This window comes from Hyaloscypha bicolor, assembly GCF_002865645.1.
Source record: "Hyaloscypha bicolor E unplaced genomic scaffold K444scaffold_39, whole genome shotgun sequence".
In the NCBI taxonomy this organism is placed as follows: Eukaryota; Fungi; Ascomycota; class Leotiomycetes; order Helotiales; family Hyaloscyphaceae; genus Hyaloscypha; species Hyaloscypha bicolor.
The window spans coordinates 825,092-840,402 of record NW_020194541.1 but is presented as its reverse complement, the minus strand read 5'-3'; the positions used below and the strand labels follow the sequence as shown (position 1 = coordinate 840,402).

The window sequence follows — 15,311 nt, the reverse complement described above, 5'->3', positions numbered from 1 at the left end:
TTCTATTATATAATAGTCGGGTAATATACTTATAGCCTTTATAGAGAATATTTAGAAAAGGCCCTAATATTTCTTGGGAAATATAACTATCTTATTAGTAGTAATAGTAATAATCTTTTAGCTATCTATTATAGAATAGGTAATTAATAGAAAAATATATATCTTATATTTTATTACTTTAGTAAACTTCCTAATATTTAAAACTTTAATCTTTTATAATTAAATCTAGTATCTTTATATTATCTTTCTAAAGAAAATTAGGGAATTAATCTAATAGAGCTATAGGAATTCAAGTATTATATTAATATAGTTTAGATTAAAATTATATAATATAAAGTATATATTAGCCTCTCTTTAGTTTCCTAGTATATTCTTAGTAATAAATTCAAGAATATAATCTTTATATAAATGAATTCTTCTTTTCTCTAATAAGAATAAGGGAATTACTTTTAATATTAACGGAATACCTATATCTAAAGCTAATCTTCTTTTTATATAATTAGCCTTTATACCCGAGTTTACTAATACTCTAACTCTTTATTTATCTTTTCTTATTTTAATAGTAATCTCAATTACTATTCTTGTTTTAGGAGCCTTACTTTCTATAATATAAATAAGTATAACTATTATAAAATATATTTATTTCTCGGCTTTTTTAATTCTGGATATTTATATAATTTATAGCTAGACTTATTATAGTTATAACAAGTCGGTTTCCTTTAATTAGGGCAAGTAGTAATATAGTAACCCTTTTTTTAGTAAGTAAAGCAAATTATATCCGGTTTTATAGATCCTAATATAGGTACTATATTAGATTCTATTACTATGCCTTTATTACTCCGGTTTTATAAATCTTATAATAGAAATATACTTCTTTTCTGTTTCTCTTTATTATCTCTTTTCTCTTTTTTTCTATTTTTTTTCTTTTATTATTTTATTAGCTTATTATTATATTTCTATTAAGTAAATAGGTTTAAATTATTCTTAACTTTTATAATAATAGAAATAAGCTTTTTTTTCTTTTATAAAATATTTCCTTAATAATTAATCTCGTCTCAGATCTCCTGCCTTAAGCTATTAAATAAGTTATTTTATTCTTATAGTAAACCTATATATCCTAAGTTATCTAATAAGCTATTTAAGTAAGATATAAAGCTTTAGATATTCTGGACTAGCTATTATTTAATATTCTTAAACTTAATAAGGATATTATTACTATAGTTTTCCCGATTTAAAATAGAATTCTTTATAAATTTAATAAAGGTTTTCTAATCTATAATATTAATACTTACTAATTACTCCCTATACTTCCAGATATCCCTGGCTATATTCTTAAAACAGGAAATATAATATATAATCTTTACTATATTAGTAGCCCAGGTAATCCTGCCGTCTTTATATTACTTTAACTTTACCTAATAAAAGAAGTCCTGGGCTTCTTTAATACTCTTTCCCTAGTAAGTGGGTAGTTCTCGGGTTTTTAGAGCCCTTTAAACTAAGGATATTACCGGGGATATAATGGATTCTATACCGGATATCTAAATATCTTTAAAATAATAAATCTGAGCTTCTAGCTTCTCTAGATCTTCTCTCTATTATATTTCTATTTCTAACTTAGTAGTATAATAGTAAGCCGCCGCTAATTTCTCTATTATTATTATCCTATTTACTAGTTCTGGAAATATCTGAGTTTTACTTTCTTCTTCTAATTAGGCAGTATAAAGAGTACTTGACTGGGCGCTCTCCTGGATACCCGGTTAGGTTATCCTAGTAGTAGTAAAGATGCTTTTTCTGGTTAATACTCTAGCTATTAATATTTTGTCTATTAATAGCTTAACTACCTTATAATAAACTGCTTCCCAAAGGTTAAATTAATTAGAATATAAGATATATAATAGCAGGATAATATATAAGTAGTTAAGATAAGTATATTATAGGGTAATACTTATAAGTATAACTAATTCCAAGAATTAATTCTAATAAAAGACTAATTAATATCCTTTTCTAAAGCTAGAAGCATTTCCCTATATATTCCCTAGTACTTAGCCAAGCCTGCAAAGCACTTTACTTAACTAGGAAATATAATTCTATATAATTTATATAATTCTAATTATAAGCTTTACCTAAAATAAGAAACTAGATCTATAATATCTAATATCTATTTATATACTATTATATATATCTATTATATAGATACTAATTAATATAGAAAACTATATTAAATCTAATATAAGAATATAGTTAAGCAAGTTCGAATTATTTTTAAGCAAGTTCGGGAATATAAAATAAAACTATTTAAGGGTAATAAGTTTTATTTTAGATATATAGAGAAGAAATTAAATTAGCTAATAGAAAAGGATCCTAAATATTTTATTATTTTAAATTCTAAATAGGATTTTTCTAGTATTTTTGGTATTTAGGAAACAAGTATAAATAAATAAGAAATCGGATATAATATAGCAGGCTATACTTTTTAAAAATTATATTATTTTAGTAGTTTTAAGATTTAGATTATATAATAAAGGCTATAGCCTTTTATATATAACTTATAGAAATTATATAAAAAAGCTAGTTTTTTTTATAGATTTAGAAAATAATTCTTTATAAGTATTTAATTAATTAAGCTTTTATATATTATATACTATTTATACTTTACTATTTATATTTTTAATTTATTATTTTATTATTAAGTTATGTTTTATATTCTAGTATACTTTATATAAGTTTTTATTTTATTATAGTTTCCTTCCTATAATAGATATACTAATTTCGCTTATATTTTTATATAATATATTAGTAAATTATTATTAGAACTTTATTATTTAATATAAATTTAAATAAATATATTTATTTATTTTAAAGCCCTAGATTTAAGCTATTTCCTGAATTAAAAACTATTTTATTTAAGTAATAATTAAGTATTTATAATATATATAGGGTTATATATAACTAAAGAATATATAATAAACCTCGGATATTATAGATATTAATTAGAAAGATTAATAGCCCTTTATTATTATAATTAATTACTATTTATATTATAAGTATTAAGCTTATAAATTACTAATTATATATATATTATTAGGGCCTCTTATTTAGAAGAGGATTCCGTAAATCTTATAAGAGAAATAGAGATTTGTTTTATACTAAATTTAATACTATAGTTTTATAACTTACTAATTTATTTTATTATCTTATTATTTACTAATAAATACCTTATAATAATTTAATAAATATAATATTAAAAGTAATTTTCTTAAAACTATAATTAAACTAAAATCCGGACCGTAATCTAGGGCTTTAAACCTTAATTCGAATTAAGTAAACTAAACTAGACTATATTTCTTTAAAATTATACTAGTTTAATTAAATTATTATTTATCTTAATTATAAGATAAGATATTTATTATATAAGCTATAAAAAGTTATTTTGGGAGTTCTAGTAAAACTTTAAATATTTAAGAGCTAATATCTTTATTAAAAGTAGTTATAAAAAAGAAATATAATTTATATTAAATATTACTAGATAATTAATTAGCTAAAAATATATTTATAAACTTTATACTTTTTATTATTAAGAGTAATAATAAAAATTAAAACTATTAATAAATTAATAAAATCGAAATATTAAATAAAGAAGTCTTTTTTACTTTAAAGTAAATAATTTATTTTATATATTTGCATTTAATACATATTTATATTAATCTTTAATTAAAATTTTAAATCTTTTTTTTAAAGTAGTTTCAAAATTTAATAAGAGAAATTTATTATTATTTTATAATTCCGGTAATATTTATATTTTTCTAACTTCTCTAAATATTCTCTTATAATTTTTCTAGTCTTAATAATATATTTATATGTCTTTTTATTTATATATTTCTTCTTTTATTTTTATACTTATATATATATAATAAGAAAAGAATTAAAAAAGTAAATATTCTAAGTAATAATAAAGGCTTAGAAAAAAGAAAGGCATTATATAAATATAAATAATTTTTAGTAAAGTAAATTATAATTATATGTTTTATAATTATAAATTATATTACTTTTATAAAAGTTTTATTTCTTTTTAAAATCCGAGAATAGAAATTATCTTTAATTAATATTTGAATTATTATATTAAAAGTAGTATAAAAGTATAAAAGTATTATTATTATTAATTTTATAAGATTTATATAATTAATTTATAAGTAAAACAAATTATAAAAGCAAAAAATATAATATATTATTCTTATAACTATTAAATTTATTAATATATATACTCTAAAGTATATATTTCTCGTATATTATAAATCAAGTAACGCGTGTATTACGAATTAGCTAACGAATTAAGTAATAATATTAGTGAGCTTTAATAAGCTCTATAAGTGACGCATGACAAATGAGAGTGGAAGCGAGTAAATCAGTAGTTGAACCTGGCGCCGGAAGGAATGGTAGGTTGGCCAGGCCAGTGTATCAGTAATTTAATACTAAGACTATAACTTGCTCCCAGTTTGCCTCACAGTCGCTCGATGAGTAAGAGGAAGCCAGAGCAGATTCGACCGCTTTTCGGCTACCCAGTTGTTTGATGTAAATACAGTACGTGCAGTATTGCTAGACACGACCTGTTTGCCGTCGGGCGAAGGAGCGACTGAGTTGACCCAGCCTGAGTGGCCTTCCAGCGTCTGGGGGGAACAAGATATTTTAAAAAGGGTTCTTGGAGGTATCTAACCACTTAAGTAGCCTATTGAACTCCCTGTTAGCCCTATATCTGGGGTATTAGGGGCGGGAAATAAAAGTTGAGGGGCTCTGTCGAATCAAAAGCACTAATGTCAGCGAAATTAGGAATTAAATGAGCTCGTCAAACCCCCTTGTACCACTTAGAAAGTACCCTTCCCCTCATAACACTAGGCCTAGGACAGAATTCTGGGCAGCACGAGTATTAATTCCCGGATTTCGGCGTGTGGGGAAGAGAAACAGGGATGAATCGTAGGAGAGGCTAACCTTCGGGAAACGTGGAGAAGCTACCTGGGTAGGATTCGAATTAGGGAAGTGCAAGATCCCGGAACGGTCGCGGCGGGTCATCTAATCAGTGTACTGCACGCAGAATCCACGTAATTCCTTTCATATAACATCTTTTATTGGAACTTGGACTTGAGAGAGATTAGATGATCTTCGGGAAACGTTGGGGAGCTATTACGGAATGTGGGGACTAATGCTCCGGGTGTCTAGTCAATAAAACATCTTGCAAAATCAGAGATTTTACCTCTACTTTTACTGAACGCACACTTTTTGGCTGCGCATCTTATTAAATAATGTGAGAAATATTAATTCTTTAATACTACTACTAATAGGTGTACTTCCTGATTAATTAGATCGAGATTAATTAGAATATACTTTATTATATTATAACTCGTAAAACCAGAAATACTAAAACTAAGCCTTTTTATTTAATAAAATACTTCTTAATATTAAAAACTCTTTTGACTTAATTTAAAGATTTTTTTTTTCAAAAAAAAAAAAACTTATAAAAGTACTTGAATTAATTAAAAACTACTTTTAATATTATATATATTAAATCAGGTCTTATTATAAAACCTAGTCTTATATTTATTATTATCTTTAAATTATTTACTATTTATTATTTAATTAAAGTTATTACTTATAAAGTTTACTTTTTAAAAATCATATATAATATTAATATATATACTAAGATTTAAAGTAATTATATTCTTATTAAATCTAATATTTAAAGAAGCTTAAATATTATAAAAAGCTTTATTAAAAAAAATTTAAAAAATTAATATATAACTAAAAAAAATTAGATAAATTAAATTAATATATTAATTACTTTTATAAATACTGGAAAGTTTTATTTAATATTATTTATTTAATTTCTTAATTATTTTATTTTTCTTATATATTTTTAAACTAAGAACTTCTTTAATTATTAATATAAAATATATAATAAGAATACTTTCTTTAATTAATTTATTAATAATATATATTTTAAATTCTTTAATAAAAGAATTATTAAGATTTAAATAAATATATAAATAATTAATAAATCTTATAAGTATTAAAAGTAGTAAGAATTAAGAATTAAAAGAAGTTATTTTATAATTTAATAATTATTATTATACAAATTAAATATTTATTATTTCTTCTTATATTTCCTTTAGTTTTCTTATTTACTTTCTATTATATATATAAGATTACGTAACTATAATATCTAATTATTTAATTATAATTAGATATATTTATTATATAATAAATATTATAGTTTTTTAGTTTAGAGAAATGTAATATAAGTCTAATTCTTATATATTATATTTTCTAAATCTTTTAAATAATAATTCTTTAAAAGTAATATATTTACTAAAAATATATATTAATAAAAGAAATTATTTAATTAACTTTTTTAATTTTAATTCTCTTATTATATATTTCTTTATTAATATTATAGGTATAGTATTTAGGGCTTAAAAAGCAAAGTAAAAGGTCTTTTATAAAGATAATTCAAAGCCAAAAAAAAAGAAAACTAGAATATAAGAGGCTATAAGGAAATATATATATCCTATAATATACTAGTCCCGAAAGGGCTTAGCCTTCTAAATATCTCTAGTATATTTCAAGTATATTTCTCTAGTAAAGTAGTTATATTATATATATCTAGGAGATATCTAATATCTGGCCAGGTATTTCAGATATCGGATATCTGGGAATTATAATAATTAAATTCTTTTAATAATTTATATTAATATTGATTTTTTTTTAATAAATCTTTATAAAAAGCTTTATATATATAAAGCTTATATTTTATAATGCCTTAAAATTTCTTTTTAAATATTTAATTATATATTTAATTATATATATATAAAGTTTATTACTTTATTAAAATAAAATAAATAAGATTATATTTTATAAATATAATAATATATTAGAGTATTTCTTTTATTATTAGCTTAAAATCGCTTTTTTACTTTTATTATAAATATATTTAATTTTTTTGTATAATAAAATAATTAATAGAATTATATTTTTAGTTTATTTACTAATATAATAAAAATATTTCCTTATATATATTTCTCTAATTTTAAGCGAGTTATAATAACTTTAATTATTAATTTATAAGTATTATTTAATATAAAGTAGTTCTTTTATATTATATTATATAATATAATAATTTTATTTATATTAATTTATAAGTTATTATAAAGGCATTAATTAATTATATTACTATTATATTTAAAAAGCTTCAGAAGTATAATTTCTTTTATAATTAGCTGAATCTAGTATATAGCTTTAATTTGAGCTATCTATTATTATAATTAAAGGTATATTAGTAAAGTTGCGGGTAGTATTCGATATTAACGGTAGTGCGCGCTATAAAATAGTGCGGAAGGTTGTATTAGCGTCAAATCTCCGGTTTTTACAAATTGCTTTAGGTTGTTTATAGAAAACACCTGTGATCTCGGTTGCTTCTATTACGCGTCTGGTTTCCTCCTCGGCACTCCAAATCTATAGAACCCTGTCTTAGTGGACATGGGTAGATGAGGGATTGGTGATTCTACGCTGTCGGATAGTGGAGGAGTGCCGTGAGCTGTGCGCATGCGGAGGTGGGGTGGAAATCGGAATGCGGGGAAGCTGAGGAACAACATGGGGATCCTCGCAGCTTTTTGGTTGACAGGAGCCTGTGGTCTTCTGAGGTTTGTACTGTGGTGAAAGATATTATCTGTGTTATATATATATCGAGATTTTTTCCTTTTCAATTTTCTACTTGGTACTTCACCTCAGTTCCTTCAGTCGAGTTCCCAGCTCGACCTAGAAGTCACCTTATGCGCGAAAAACTTGCTTGAGCTTTAGCTGCATTTCATATTTTCAGAGCCAAAATGCATGTAATCGCAGCAGCAGCCCTGGTCCTCGCGGTGGAAGCGTCCGCAATGCCTGCCCTGTCGAACAACCACCAGTCGAACCCACACACGTTGAACAACGGCAGGTCGAGCAGCGACGCGTCCAACATCAACTGCTCCAGCTCCCGACAGTGCATGACAAACATGGTCACCAAAATCCTGGATTCCATGGTGGCACACAATCCAGACATCCTGCCGTTAGCAACGATCTATAGGGCCACCGAAAACTCCCACCCGGCAGCCCTGGGCATGATGACCTCGTGGCGTACCATCACCAAGGCAGGCCCACCGAGCCTACTTGCAATCGACACTACCAACGGCACGGCGTACTTCGCCCTAGATATCAACGAAGGCAACAACGATATCCAAAACGTTCTTCGGGGCCGAGTCAAAGTGATTGGCCAGAATATCACCGAGCTGGAACTCTTCATTAACCGCTTCCGCGGCGACCACGGCTTCTCCTTCTCGTCCCAGGAACTTCCAACCAACTACAAGGACCTGATGAATCCCCCGGCTAATCGAACCAAGCCCAGCCGAGCAGATTTAGAGGCCATCAGCGTGGCCCTCTTCGCCAACTCCAGTAACCCGGCCAGCAACACTTCAGTCACTGTTGCCGACAACTGCCAGTTCACCGAATTAGGCTGGAGAGTCATCGATACCGGAAACTACGGAAACGCTTCCTCTACCCCTCTCGGTTGCAACTGGCCCTCCGATCACCCTACCGACCCCAACGCACGAATCAACCTGGTGATCGACGAGGAGATGGGCTTCGTTATCACCAGCGGCATTGTTCCCGGTAAGGTCTTCCCCTACGCAAATATCACCGAGTCCGCCTTCATCCCAGACGCCATGACTACGGCCCAGGAAGCTCAGCAGGCTTGGATCGATCAAATGGTCGAACTGGGTACGGTTCCCATGCTGGAGCCTACTGGTGCTACTGGTGATACCCTCGAATTGCTCCAGTTCTACAACGATGAGCTCCAGGCTATGCAGATTAATGTCTACTTGAGCGGTCCGGGTATGACATCTCCTTGGTTGTCGTAGATGGGATGTTTGTTCGATGCGATGGCCTTATATAGGCATCAATTCTCCTGCCCTTCATCTCGTAGATGTCTAATCCTCCCTGTGGTTGCAGCATGATGTGTAGCGCCTTAAATAATCAAGGTGCCTTCCTTAATTCATTATAAAGTCAGTTTGGAGGAAGAAATACGTTGATGTGGATCATTAGTAGCGTTTGGAACGTGGCTATTATTGAAGGAAGAGTTTATGGCGTATCGATTGTGCAATTCTCCAAAAAAAATTAAAAAAATAGAACCTCTCCGTGTGGTACTCCGAACCTTGAGAACTCCTAATTGAGTTGATTGAATGCTGCCAGGACATTGTGGCTTGTATGCAGAATATTGTCAATTGAATAAGATACGGTTGAACGAGCAGCCAATGTGCACTATGTTGCAGGAAAGACATATGCGGCCTCGTAATGTGGCCATTGATGCCAAAGTAAATAGACATGATGAAATGCTAGCAGGATATCGATTCGCCATGCAGCTGTGTGGGAGGAGCAGCTCGTCTATGCGACGGGCCATGGCTATAGCCGGAGAAAGAGTTCATAGTATTATTGATTTGTCCCGTTATCCAACATAGAACGTCTCTGCGCAGTACCTTTTTTATTCTCGCTCGTAGAGCGGCAGAAGCAGGGTGTGTAATACCTACCTGATCTTTGAATCGCTAGAAATTGGCCAATTTTGTCGTTAACATCGGAACAAAGAAGCTGGGAACTTTCGAGGAAATGAAAGGTTTTCAAGTATTCCGTTGCAAAAAAGAGCCTTTTTGGGCTTTATTTCGGCCAATCCCTCAGATCGAGCACGGCAACAGCCGCCGAATGACCGCACAGAGTCATCTTTACCGTTGCTCTTCATGACCCGTTCATCTTTAGCGGAGATTCAAAGTCGGGATCCGCCATCTAAAAAGAGTCAGCTTAATCATCCGCATTCAATCTTCAAAACCCACCAATCTCCACAGCAGTCCCTGTAGCATAATCCGCCTTCACAAGATATAGATACGCCTCCGCAATATCATCCGGCGTGGCCACAAACCCCACCGGCAACTTTGCATTTTCAAACTGCTCCTTCTGCTGCTCTTCCGTCTTGCCCATCTTGGCCCAAAGCTCACTCTTCACGAGTCCCGGTACCACAACATTGACTCTGATTTTCCTCTCCGCGAGGTCGCCAGCGAGACCTTTGGTAAGGGATATCACACCCCCATTAAGTGCCCCCCCTGCTGAGGCGCCTTTGCCGGGTCTGTAAGCTGCCCCACCGGAGGTGAGTGTGAGTGATCCTCCCGAATTGATCAAGTCGTACTTCGCGACAGCTGTTTCCATTAGTCTTCTGAATACGTGGTCTAGATATTCTGAGCCAACCTTTCCCGATGAGAAGAGCGCCCCAGAATTTGACGCCAAACAAGTGCTTTGCACTGTCCAAATCCAGCTCCTCGAGCTTGCCTCGGATGATTTGATCTACACCGGAGAACACGATGTGATCAACAGGTGCAATGCTTTTCAGCACTTCAACAAAGGACTCCTCATCGCGAACATTGCCCACTTTACCAGAGGCGTGAAGAGAGCTCAGGCGTTTCACTGCATCATTGACGTTGTCTTGGTTGGATGAGATCACAGTCACCAGAGCGCCGGCATCGATGAATGCCTGTGCTGCTCCGAATCCAATTCTGCAAGAGGGTCGGTACTATGAAAGCCGCTGAAAACGATGGGACGATGGGACTAACCCTGAGGTCCCGCCAACGACGATGATCTTCTTGCCAATGAGCTTGTCTGCTGACTTAACCATCTTGAGGGTTTTGGCGTGCAGTTTGCAGGATATGGGACTTTTCGAGGAAGGAAGACGCTGCCAGGAGGCACAGAGTGGGGGTTACTGAAAGCTAGCCCTCGGTAGAGAGGCGATGAACTGCAAAGGATGCTTGAAAAGGAGGGTCGACTATACAGTAGAGGAGTGCCGTCCTTGAAGTGGAAACAATGGAAGAGAAGCGAGGCATGATTAATTTCGGGGCTGGAAGACATAAGTACTTGGGGAAGACCAGTGGGCACTAGCCCGGATGACAAATTGCACTAGCACGCCAGCAAGCCCCACGATTTAGTGATCGACCCCATCTCACATTTGCATTACTCCGTAATTTTCAAATCGGAAAGAGGTTTCCTCGACAGGACGCTGTGTAGATTGTTATGGCTGTTTGAGCGCCCGGGTGTCGGGGATCCAAAGGCACCTAGAGAGCGGAACAGCCATTCAAGCAGATATCCAAACTGAAGCAGTCTGCTTCAGCGGATATAGAATTACGCTCATCCTGAAAAGATGAACAGTTTCGTATCGATTCCCATTCTTTATCTTCGACACGCCGAACACCTCTCCCGCTTCCTTGTTCCTAAGCTCGGCAACCACGACTGGCGTCTTCTCGTCGTATACTACCTAATGTCAGATTCGGCGATCGAGGGACAGATATCGGGAATGCTTGCCTTCAGGTGTGATTTGAACTCCATGATCACCTCCAAAAAAGCTTCTGAAGAATGAGACGTCCATCTCTACCTGCAAAGCGCTTTGCCATCAGCAAATCCCCTCGGCGTTTACAGGTGCAATGTAGGAACATGTATTGACCTGGAAGCTCATTCTCTGCACCGCATATTTTTCCAAGGCCAAGCAATTCTTGATCCTATCGCCAAACTCCTTCTTGTTCAACGAGCAATGTCCTGGTGTCTGCGCAACCTTAGACTTCGCAGAAGCTTTATTCGTGCGTTTCGTTCTGCTGGTTGAATCTGCCACACGTGAAACCGTCTTGGTCTTCTTCGCGGGACGAGAGGATGGTTGGACGAGAGAGGACGATGGAGCTGGGGATGGAAGGCGGCCTGCGTTCGTATCCAGCTCTGCAAGTGACCGCTTTCTTGTTATAAAGCCTTCCATACTTTTATCGTGCCGCTCTGAGACTTTGACTTCAGTGGATGAAATTTGGTGAGGAGAGTGGAAGACGAGACGCGTTGGAACGCGAGACTTTAGGTTAATCACGTGAAAATGCGATGACATCCACTTCAATTTCCGAGGCTCGCTTTCAGCCGTCTTTAATGGACCCAAAAGGGGTGTGCCCCTGCCAAATCCCTATTCAGCTCACATAGCTTCCCCAAACCGAAAACATCTCCGCGTGCCCAAATCGAATTTTTGGAAATAACTCAACAACCACGCCCTGCACAGCATTCCCGACACCTGCAATCGATTCCTTGGGGTCTGTTCCCCCAATGGCACCGATTCCGGCGACGTCGTGGCCCATTGTGGGAGTCTGCGATATGAATTGTCAGATTTACGTACGTATCCTCCTGCGAGAAGTACGACTTCTCAAAGCCCACTCCAACGGGGCATATAGTAATAGAAAGAAAAGACAGATCCCGAACCTTACTATAGTCTCCTTTATTAAATTAGTTATCTCATACCTCGAAGCGCCGGAGGCAAAGAATAACCAGGACCAGCTATAGTAGGTTATCTAGTAAATACAGGCTAATATTAAGGCCTAATATATATAGTAGAGTATATCTATCTAGAAGCTCCTTAGTAAGGAAGTATAGAATTAATAATAGGAATAACTTTCCTTAATAGTACTATTCTTATAGGCAAAGGTAGTAAGTAGTATTAGCTTCGGCTAATAGTATTTATATATATTTTATATTACTAATATATATTACTATATTCCTGTTTACTACCCGAGCCTTATAATTTAATAGTATAATAGCCCGGGAGATCCGCCTTACGATCTATAGCAAGGCCTTTAAGAAGAAGCTCCAAGCCCTCGAAAAGCCTAATAAATACATTTTTCTCAGGGCTAATAATACTATTACTAGAGCCCTTAGGGCTTACTATTATACTAGCTATAATTATAATAATAGTATATAGTCTATTATAATTCTCTTAGCTACTAGCCTGCTAGCTATAGGCCTACTAGCTATAATAGTAAACTAGATTAATTTAGTCTAATTTATAAATAATAGAAATATATTTTTCTATATATATAATATAAATATAATTAATACTATTATTTATAATAGCAAGAAATAGGAAAGCTTTATAGGAAAGAAAATAAAAGTTCTAGTATTATTCTATAAAGTAATAATCTCTTTAATTTCAATTAATAGTATTAATATAAATAAATAAAAGAAAGTTATTAGAAAACTATTTACCGGAAATCTAGTACTTATTAAAAGCCCTAATAAGGTTAAAAGAGTTATCTAGCTCTTAAAATATAAGTCCGGTAAGTATATAAATATTATTATAATTAATTTCTATAATAAAGAAACTATTAATAATATTATTAGAGCCTAAAAAATTATTTAGGAAAGTGCTTTTAAATTAAATTAATAATATAATAAAAAGGCCCAAATCTACTAATACTTTAATTACTATAGCTTTAACTATATTATATATATAAGGTATTTATTAGTAGGTAATAAGATAATAGAATAAATTAGTAAGTTATAAAACTATAGTATTAAATTTAGTATAGAACTAATTTCTATCTCTTTTATAAAGTCCAGGAAAGCCTTCTTTAAATAAGAGGCCCCGATAATATATATATAATTAGTAATTTATAAGCCTAATACTTATAATATAAATAATAGTTAGTTATAAAATTAAAAGGCTACTAATTTCCCTAATTAATATCTATAATATCCGAGATTTATTATATGCCCTTAAGTTATATATAATCCTATATATATTATAATTATATTTCTTTTCTAAAATCTTATTTCTAAGATCCATTAATTTATTCTAATAAATATTTAATTAATTAATTATTTAATTAAGGTAAATTTTTAGTATTTTAGAAAGTAATTTTACTAATATAATCTAGATAATAAATATAAAAATTATCTAATTAGATTAGGGCTAAATAAGTAAGAAGGAAAAGTAATTATATTTCAGGTATAAGAGCTAGCTAGTAATTATGATTTCGTTTAGAATCTGAATATTTTAATTAGCTTAATCTAAAGTACTAAGGTACTATTCTATAAAATTAATACTACCTATTAGATCTTGTATTAAAATAATCTAAATAGCTATATAAAAAGAATTTAATAAATATTTATATAAGAAACCTATATAAATATTTCTAAGGTCCTAAAGATTATTTATAAGCTTCTGGAAATATATATTAATTAGTTATACTAATTTTCGATTAGAACTAGTATAAAAACTAGTAATTAATTCAAGTAGTTCTTTATTTCTATAAAAGAACCTCTTTATATTACTATATACTCTCTATTATAAGTATAGTATTTAGGGCTTAGAAAGCAAGGTAAAAGGTCTTTTATAAAGATAATTTAAAGCTAAAAAAGAGAAAACTAGAATATAGGAGGCTATAAGAAAGTATATATATCTTATAATATACTAGTCCCGAAGGGGCTTAGTTTTCTAAATATTTCTAGTATATTCCAAATATACTTTTCTAGTAAGGCGGCCATATTATATATATCTAGAAGATATCTAATATTTAGTAAGATATCTCAGATACCGGATATCTAGGAATTATAATATTACTTTTCTTTTTATAATAAGCTTATTTCCGAGCTTTATAAAAGCTATTAATCTATCTAATTTTATATTATATTCTTTCCTAAAATAAAACTAATATCTCGAATATAGAAGTTATATATAAAAGGCCAGTGCCTTTATTATATAACTTAGAAGAATTTATTATTATTTTCGTATAATTCTAGATAATTATTATTTTTTATATAATCTAGCTAGTATTATAAGTTTTATAAAAGTTCTGGTATATTAATATTATTATTATAGAAACTTTATAAAACCAGAAGGCTATTACTTAGTACTAAAGCTAGATATTATACTAGATCTTTATTCTAACTAACTTACTAAATTCTATATTTTAGCTTATTTCTTACTAGCTTAATTATAATAACTTGTTTAATATTATACTTTTATTTACTCTTTTCTAGTATTAATAAGAGTAATTCCGGATTTACTTAATCTAGTAAAGAATTCTAGGAGTCTTTTTATAGCTTCTTTATATAGAAAACTAGATATATCTTTATAATTTCTGGTAGTTTTAGAAGAAATAAGTAGCTATATTATTCTAGAATCTCAAATAGGCCCTTTATTTAGTTCCTTAGCTTCTAGCTTAAATAATTGGATTTCTAGTACTTTATAGTAACTTATACTTTATTTCCGACTTTGAAATTAATTAGATAGTAATACTTATTAGCTTATATTATATATTATTCCTATATTTATTTTATATAGCCTTAAATAAGTTATTATAATTCATATAATTAATTTACTAATACTTTAGCTTTATTTCTATTTAGCTTCTTCTTAAGTAAATTAGCTTTAATAAAGAAGTTCTAGTTTAGAGAAA

General features: G+C 30.7%; 3 protein-coding genes across 3 annotated transcripts; 1 reads left to right on the top strand and 2 right to left on the bottom strand.

Moving 5' to 3' along the window:
- Nucleotides 1-7,819: 7,819 nt before the first annotated feature.
- On the top strand, nt 7,820-9,228 carry K444DRAFT_609227 (uncharacterized protein). Its single transcript, XM_024879538.1, has one exon. The coding sequence runs from the start codon at nt 7,872-7,874 to the stop codon at nt 8,934-8,936; it is 1,065 nt and encodes a 354-aa protein (XP_024741179.1). The 5' UTR covers nt 7,820-7,871; the 3' UTR covers nt 8,937-9,228.
- A 256-nt stretch (nt 9,229-9,484) lies between these two features.
- On the bottom strand, nt 9,485-10,732 carry K444DRAFT_650892 (NAD(P)-binding protein; the record flags this gene model as incomplete). The annotated part of the gene is made up of 4 exons (XM_024885671.1): nt 9,485-9,852; nt 9,900-10,259; nt 10,309-10,613; nt 10,671-10,732. The coding sequence occupies 4 exons, from the start codon at nt 10,730-10,732 to the stop codon at nt 9,833-9,835; spliced, it is 747 nt and encodes a 248-aa protein (XP_024741178.1). The 3' UTR covers nt 9,485-9,832.
- A 314-nt stretch (nt 10,733-11,046) lies between these two features.
- K444DRAFT_609225 (uncharacterized protein) lies at nt 11,047-11,899 on the bottom strand. Its single transcript, XM_024879537.1, has 3 exons — nt 11,552-11,899; nt 11,413-11,482; nt 11,047-11,361 (listed from the first exon to the last, which is right to left on the bottom strand). The coding sequence occupies exons 1-3, from the start codon at nt 11,852-11,854 to the stop codon at nt 11,186-11,188; spliced, it is 549 nt and encodes a 182-aa protein (XP_024741177.1). The 5' UTR covers nt 11,855-11,899; the 3' UTR covers nt 11,047-11,185.
- Between the last annotated feature and the right edge of the window lie 3,412 nt (nt 11,900-15,311).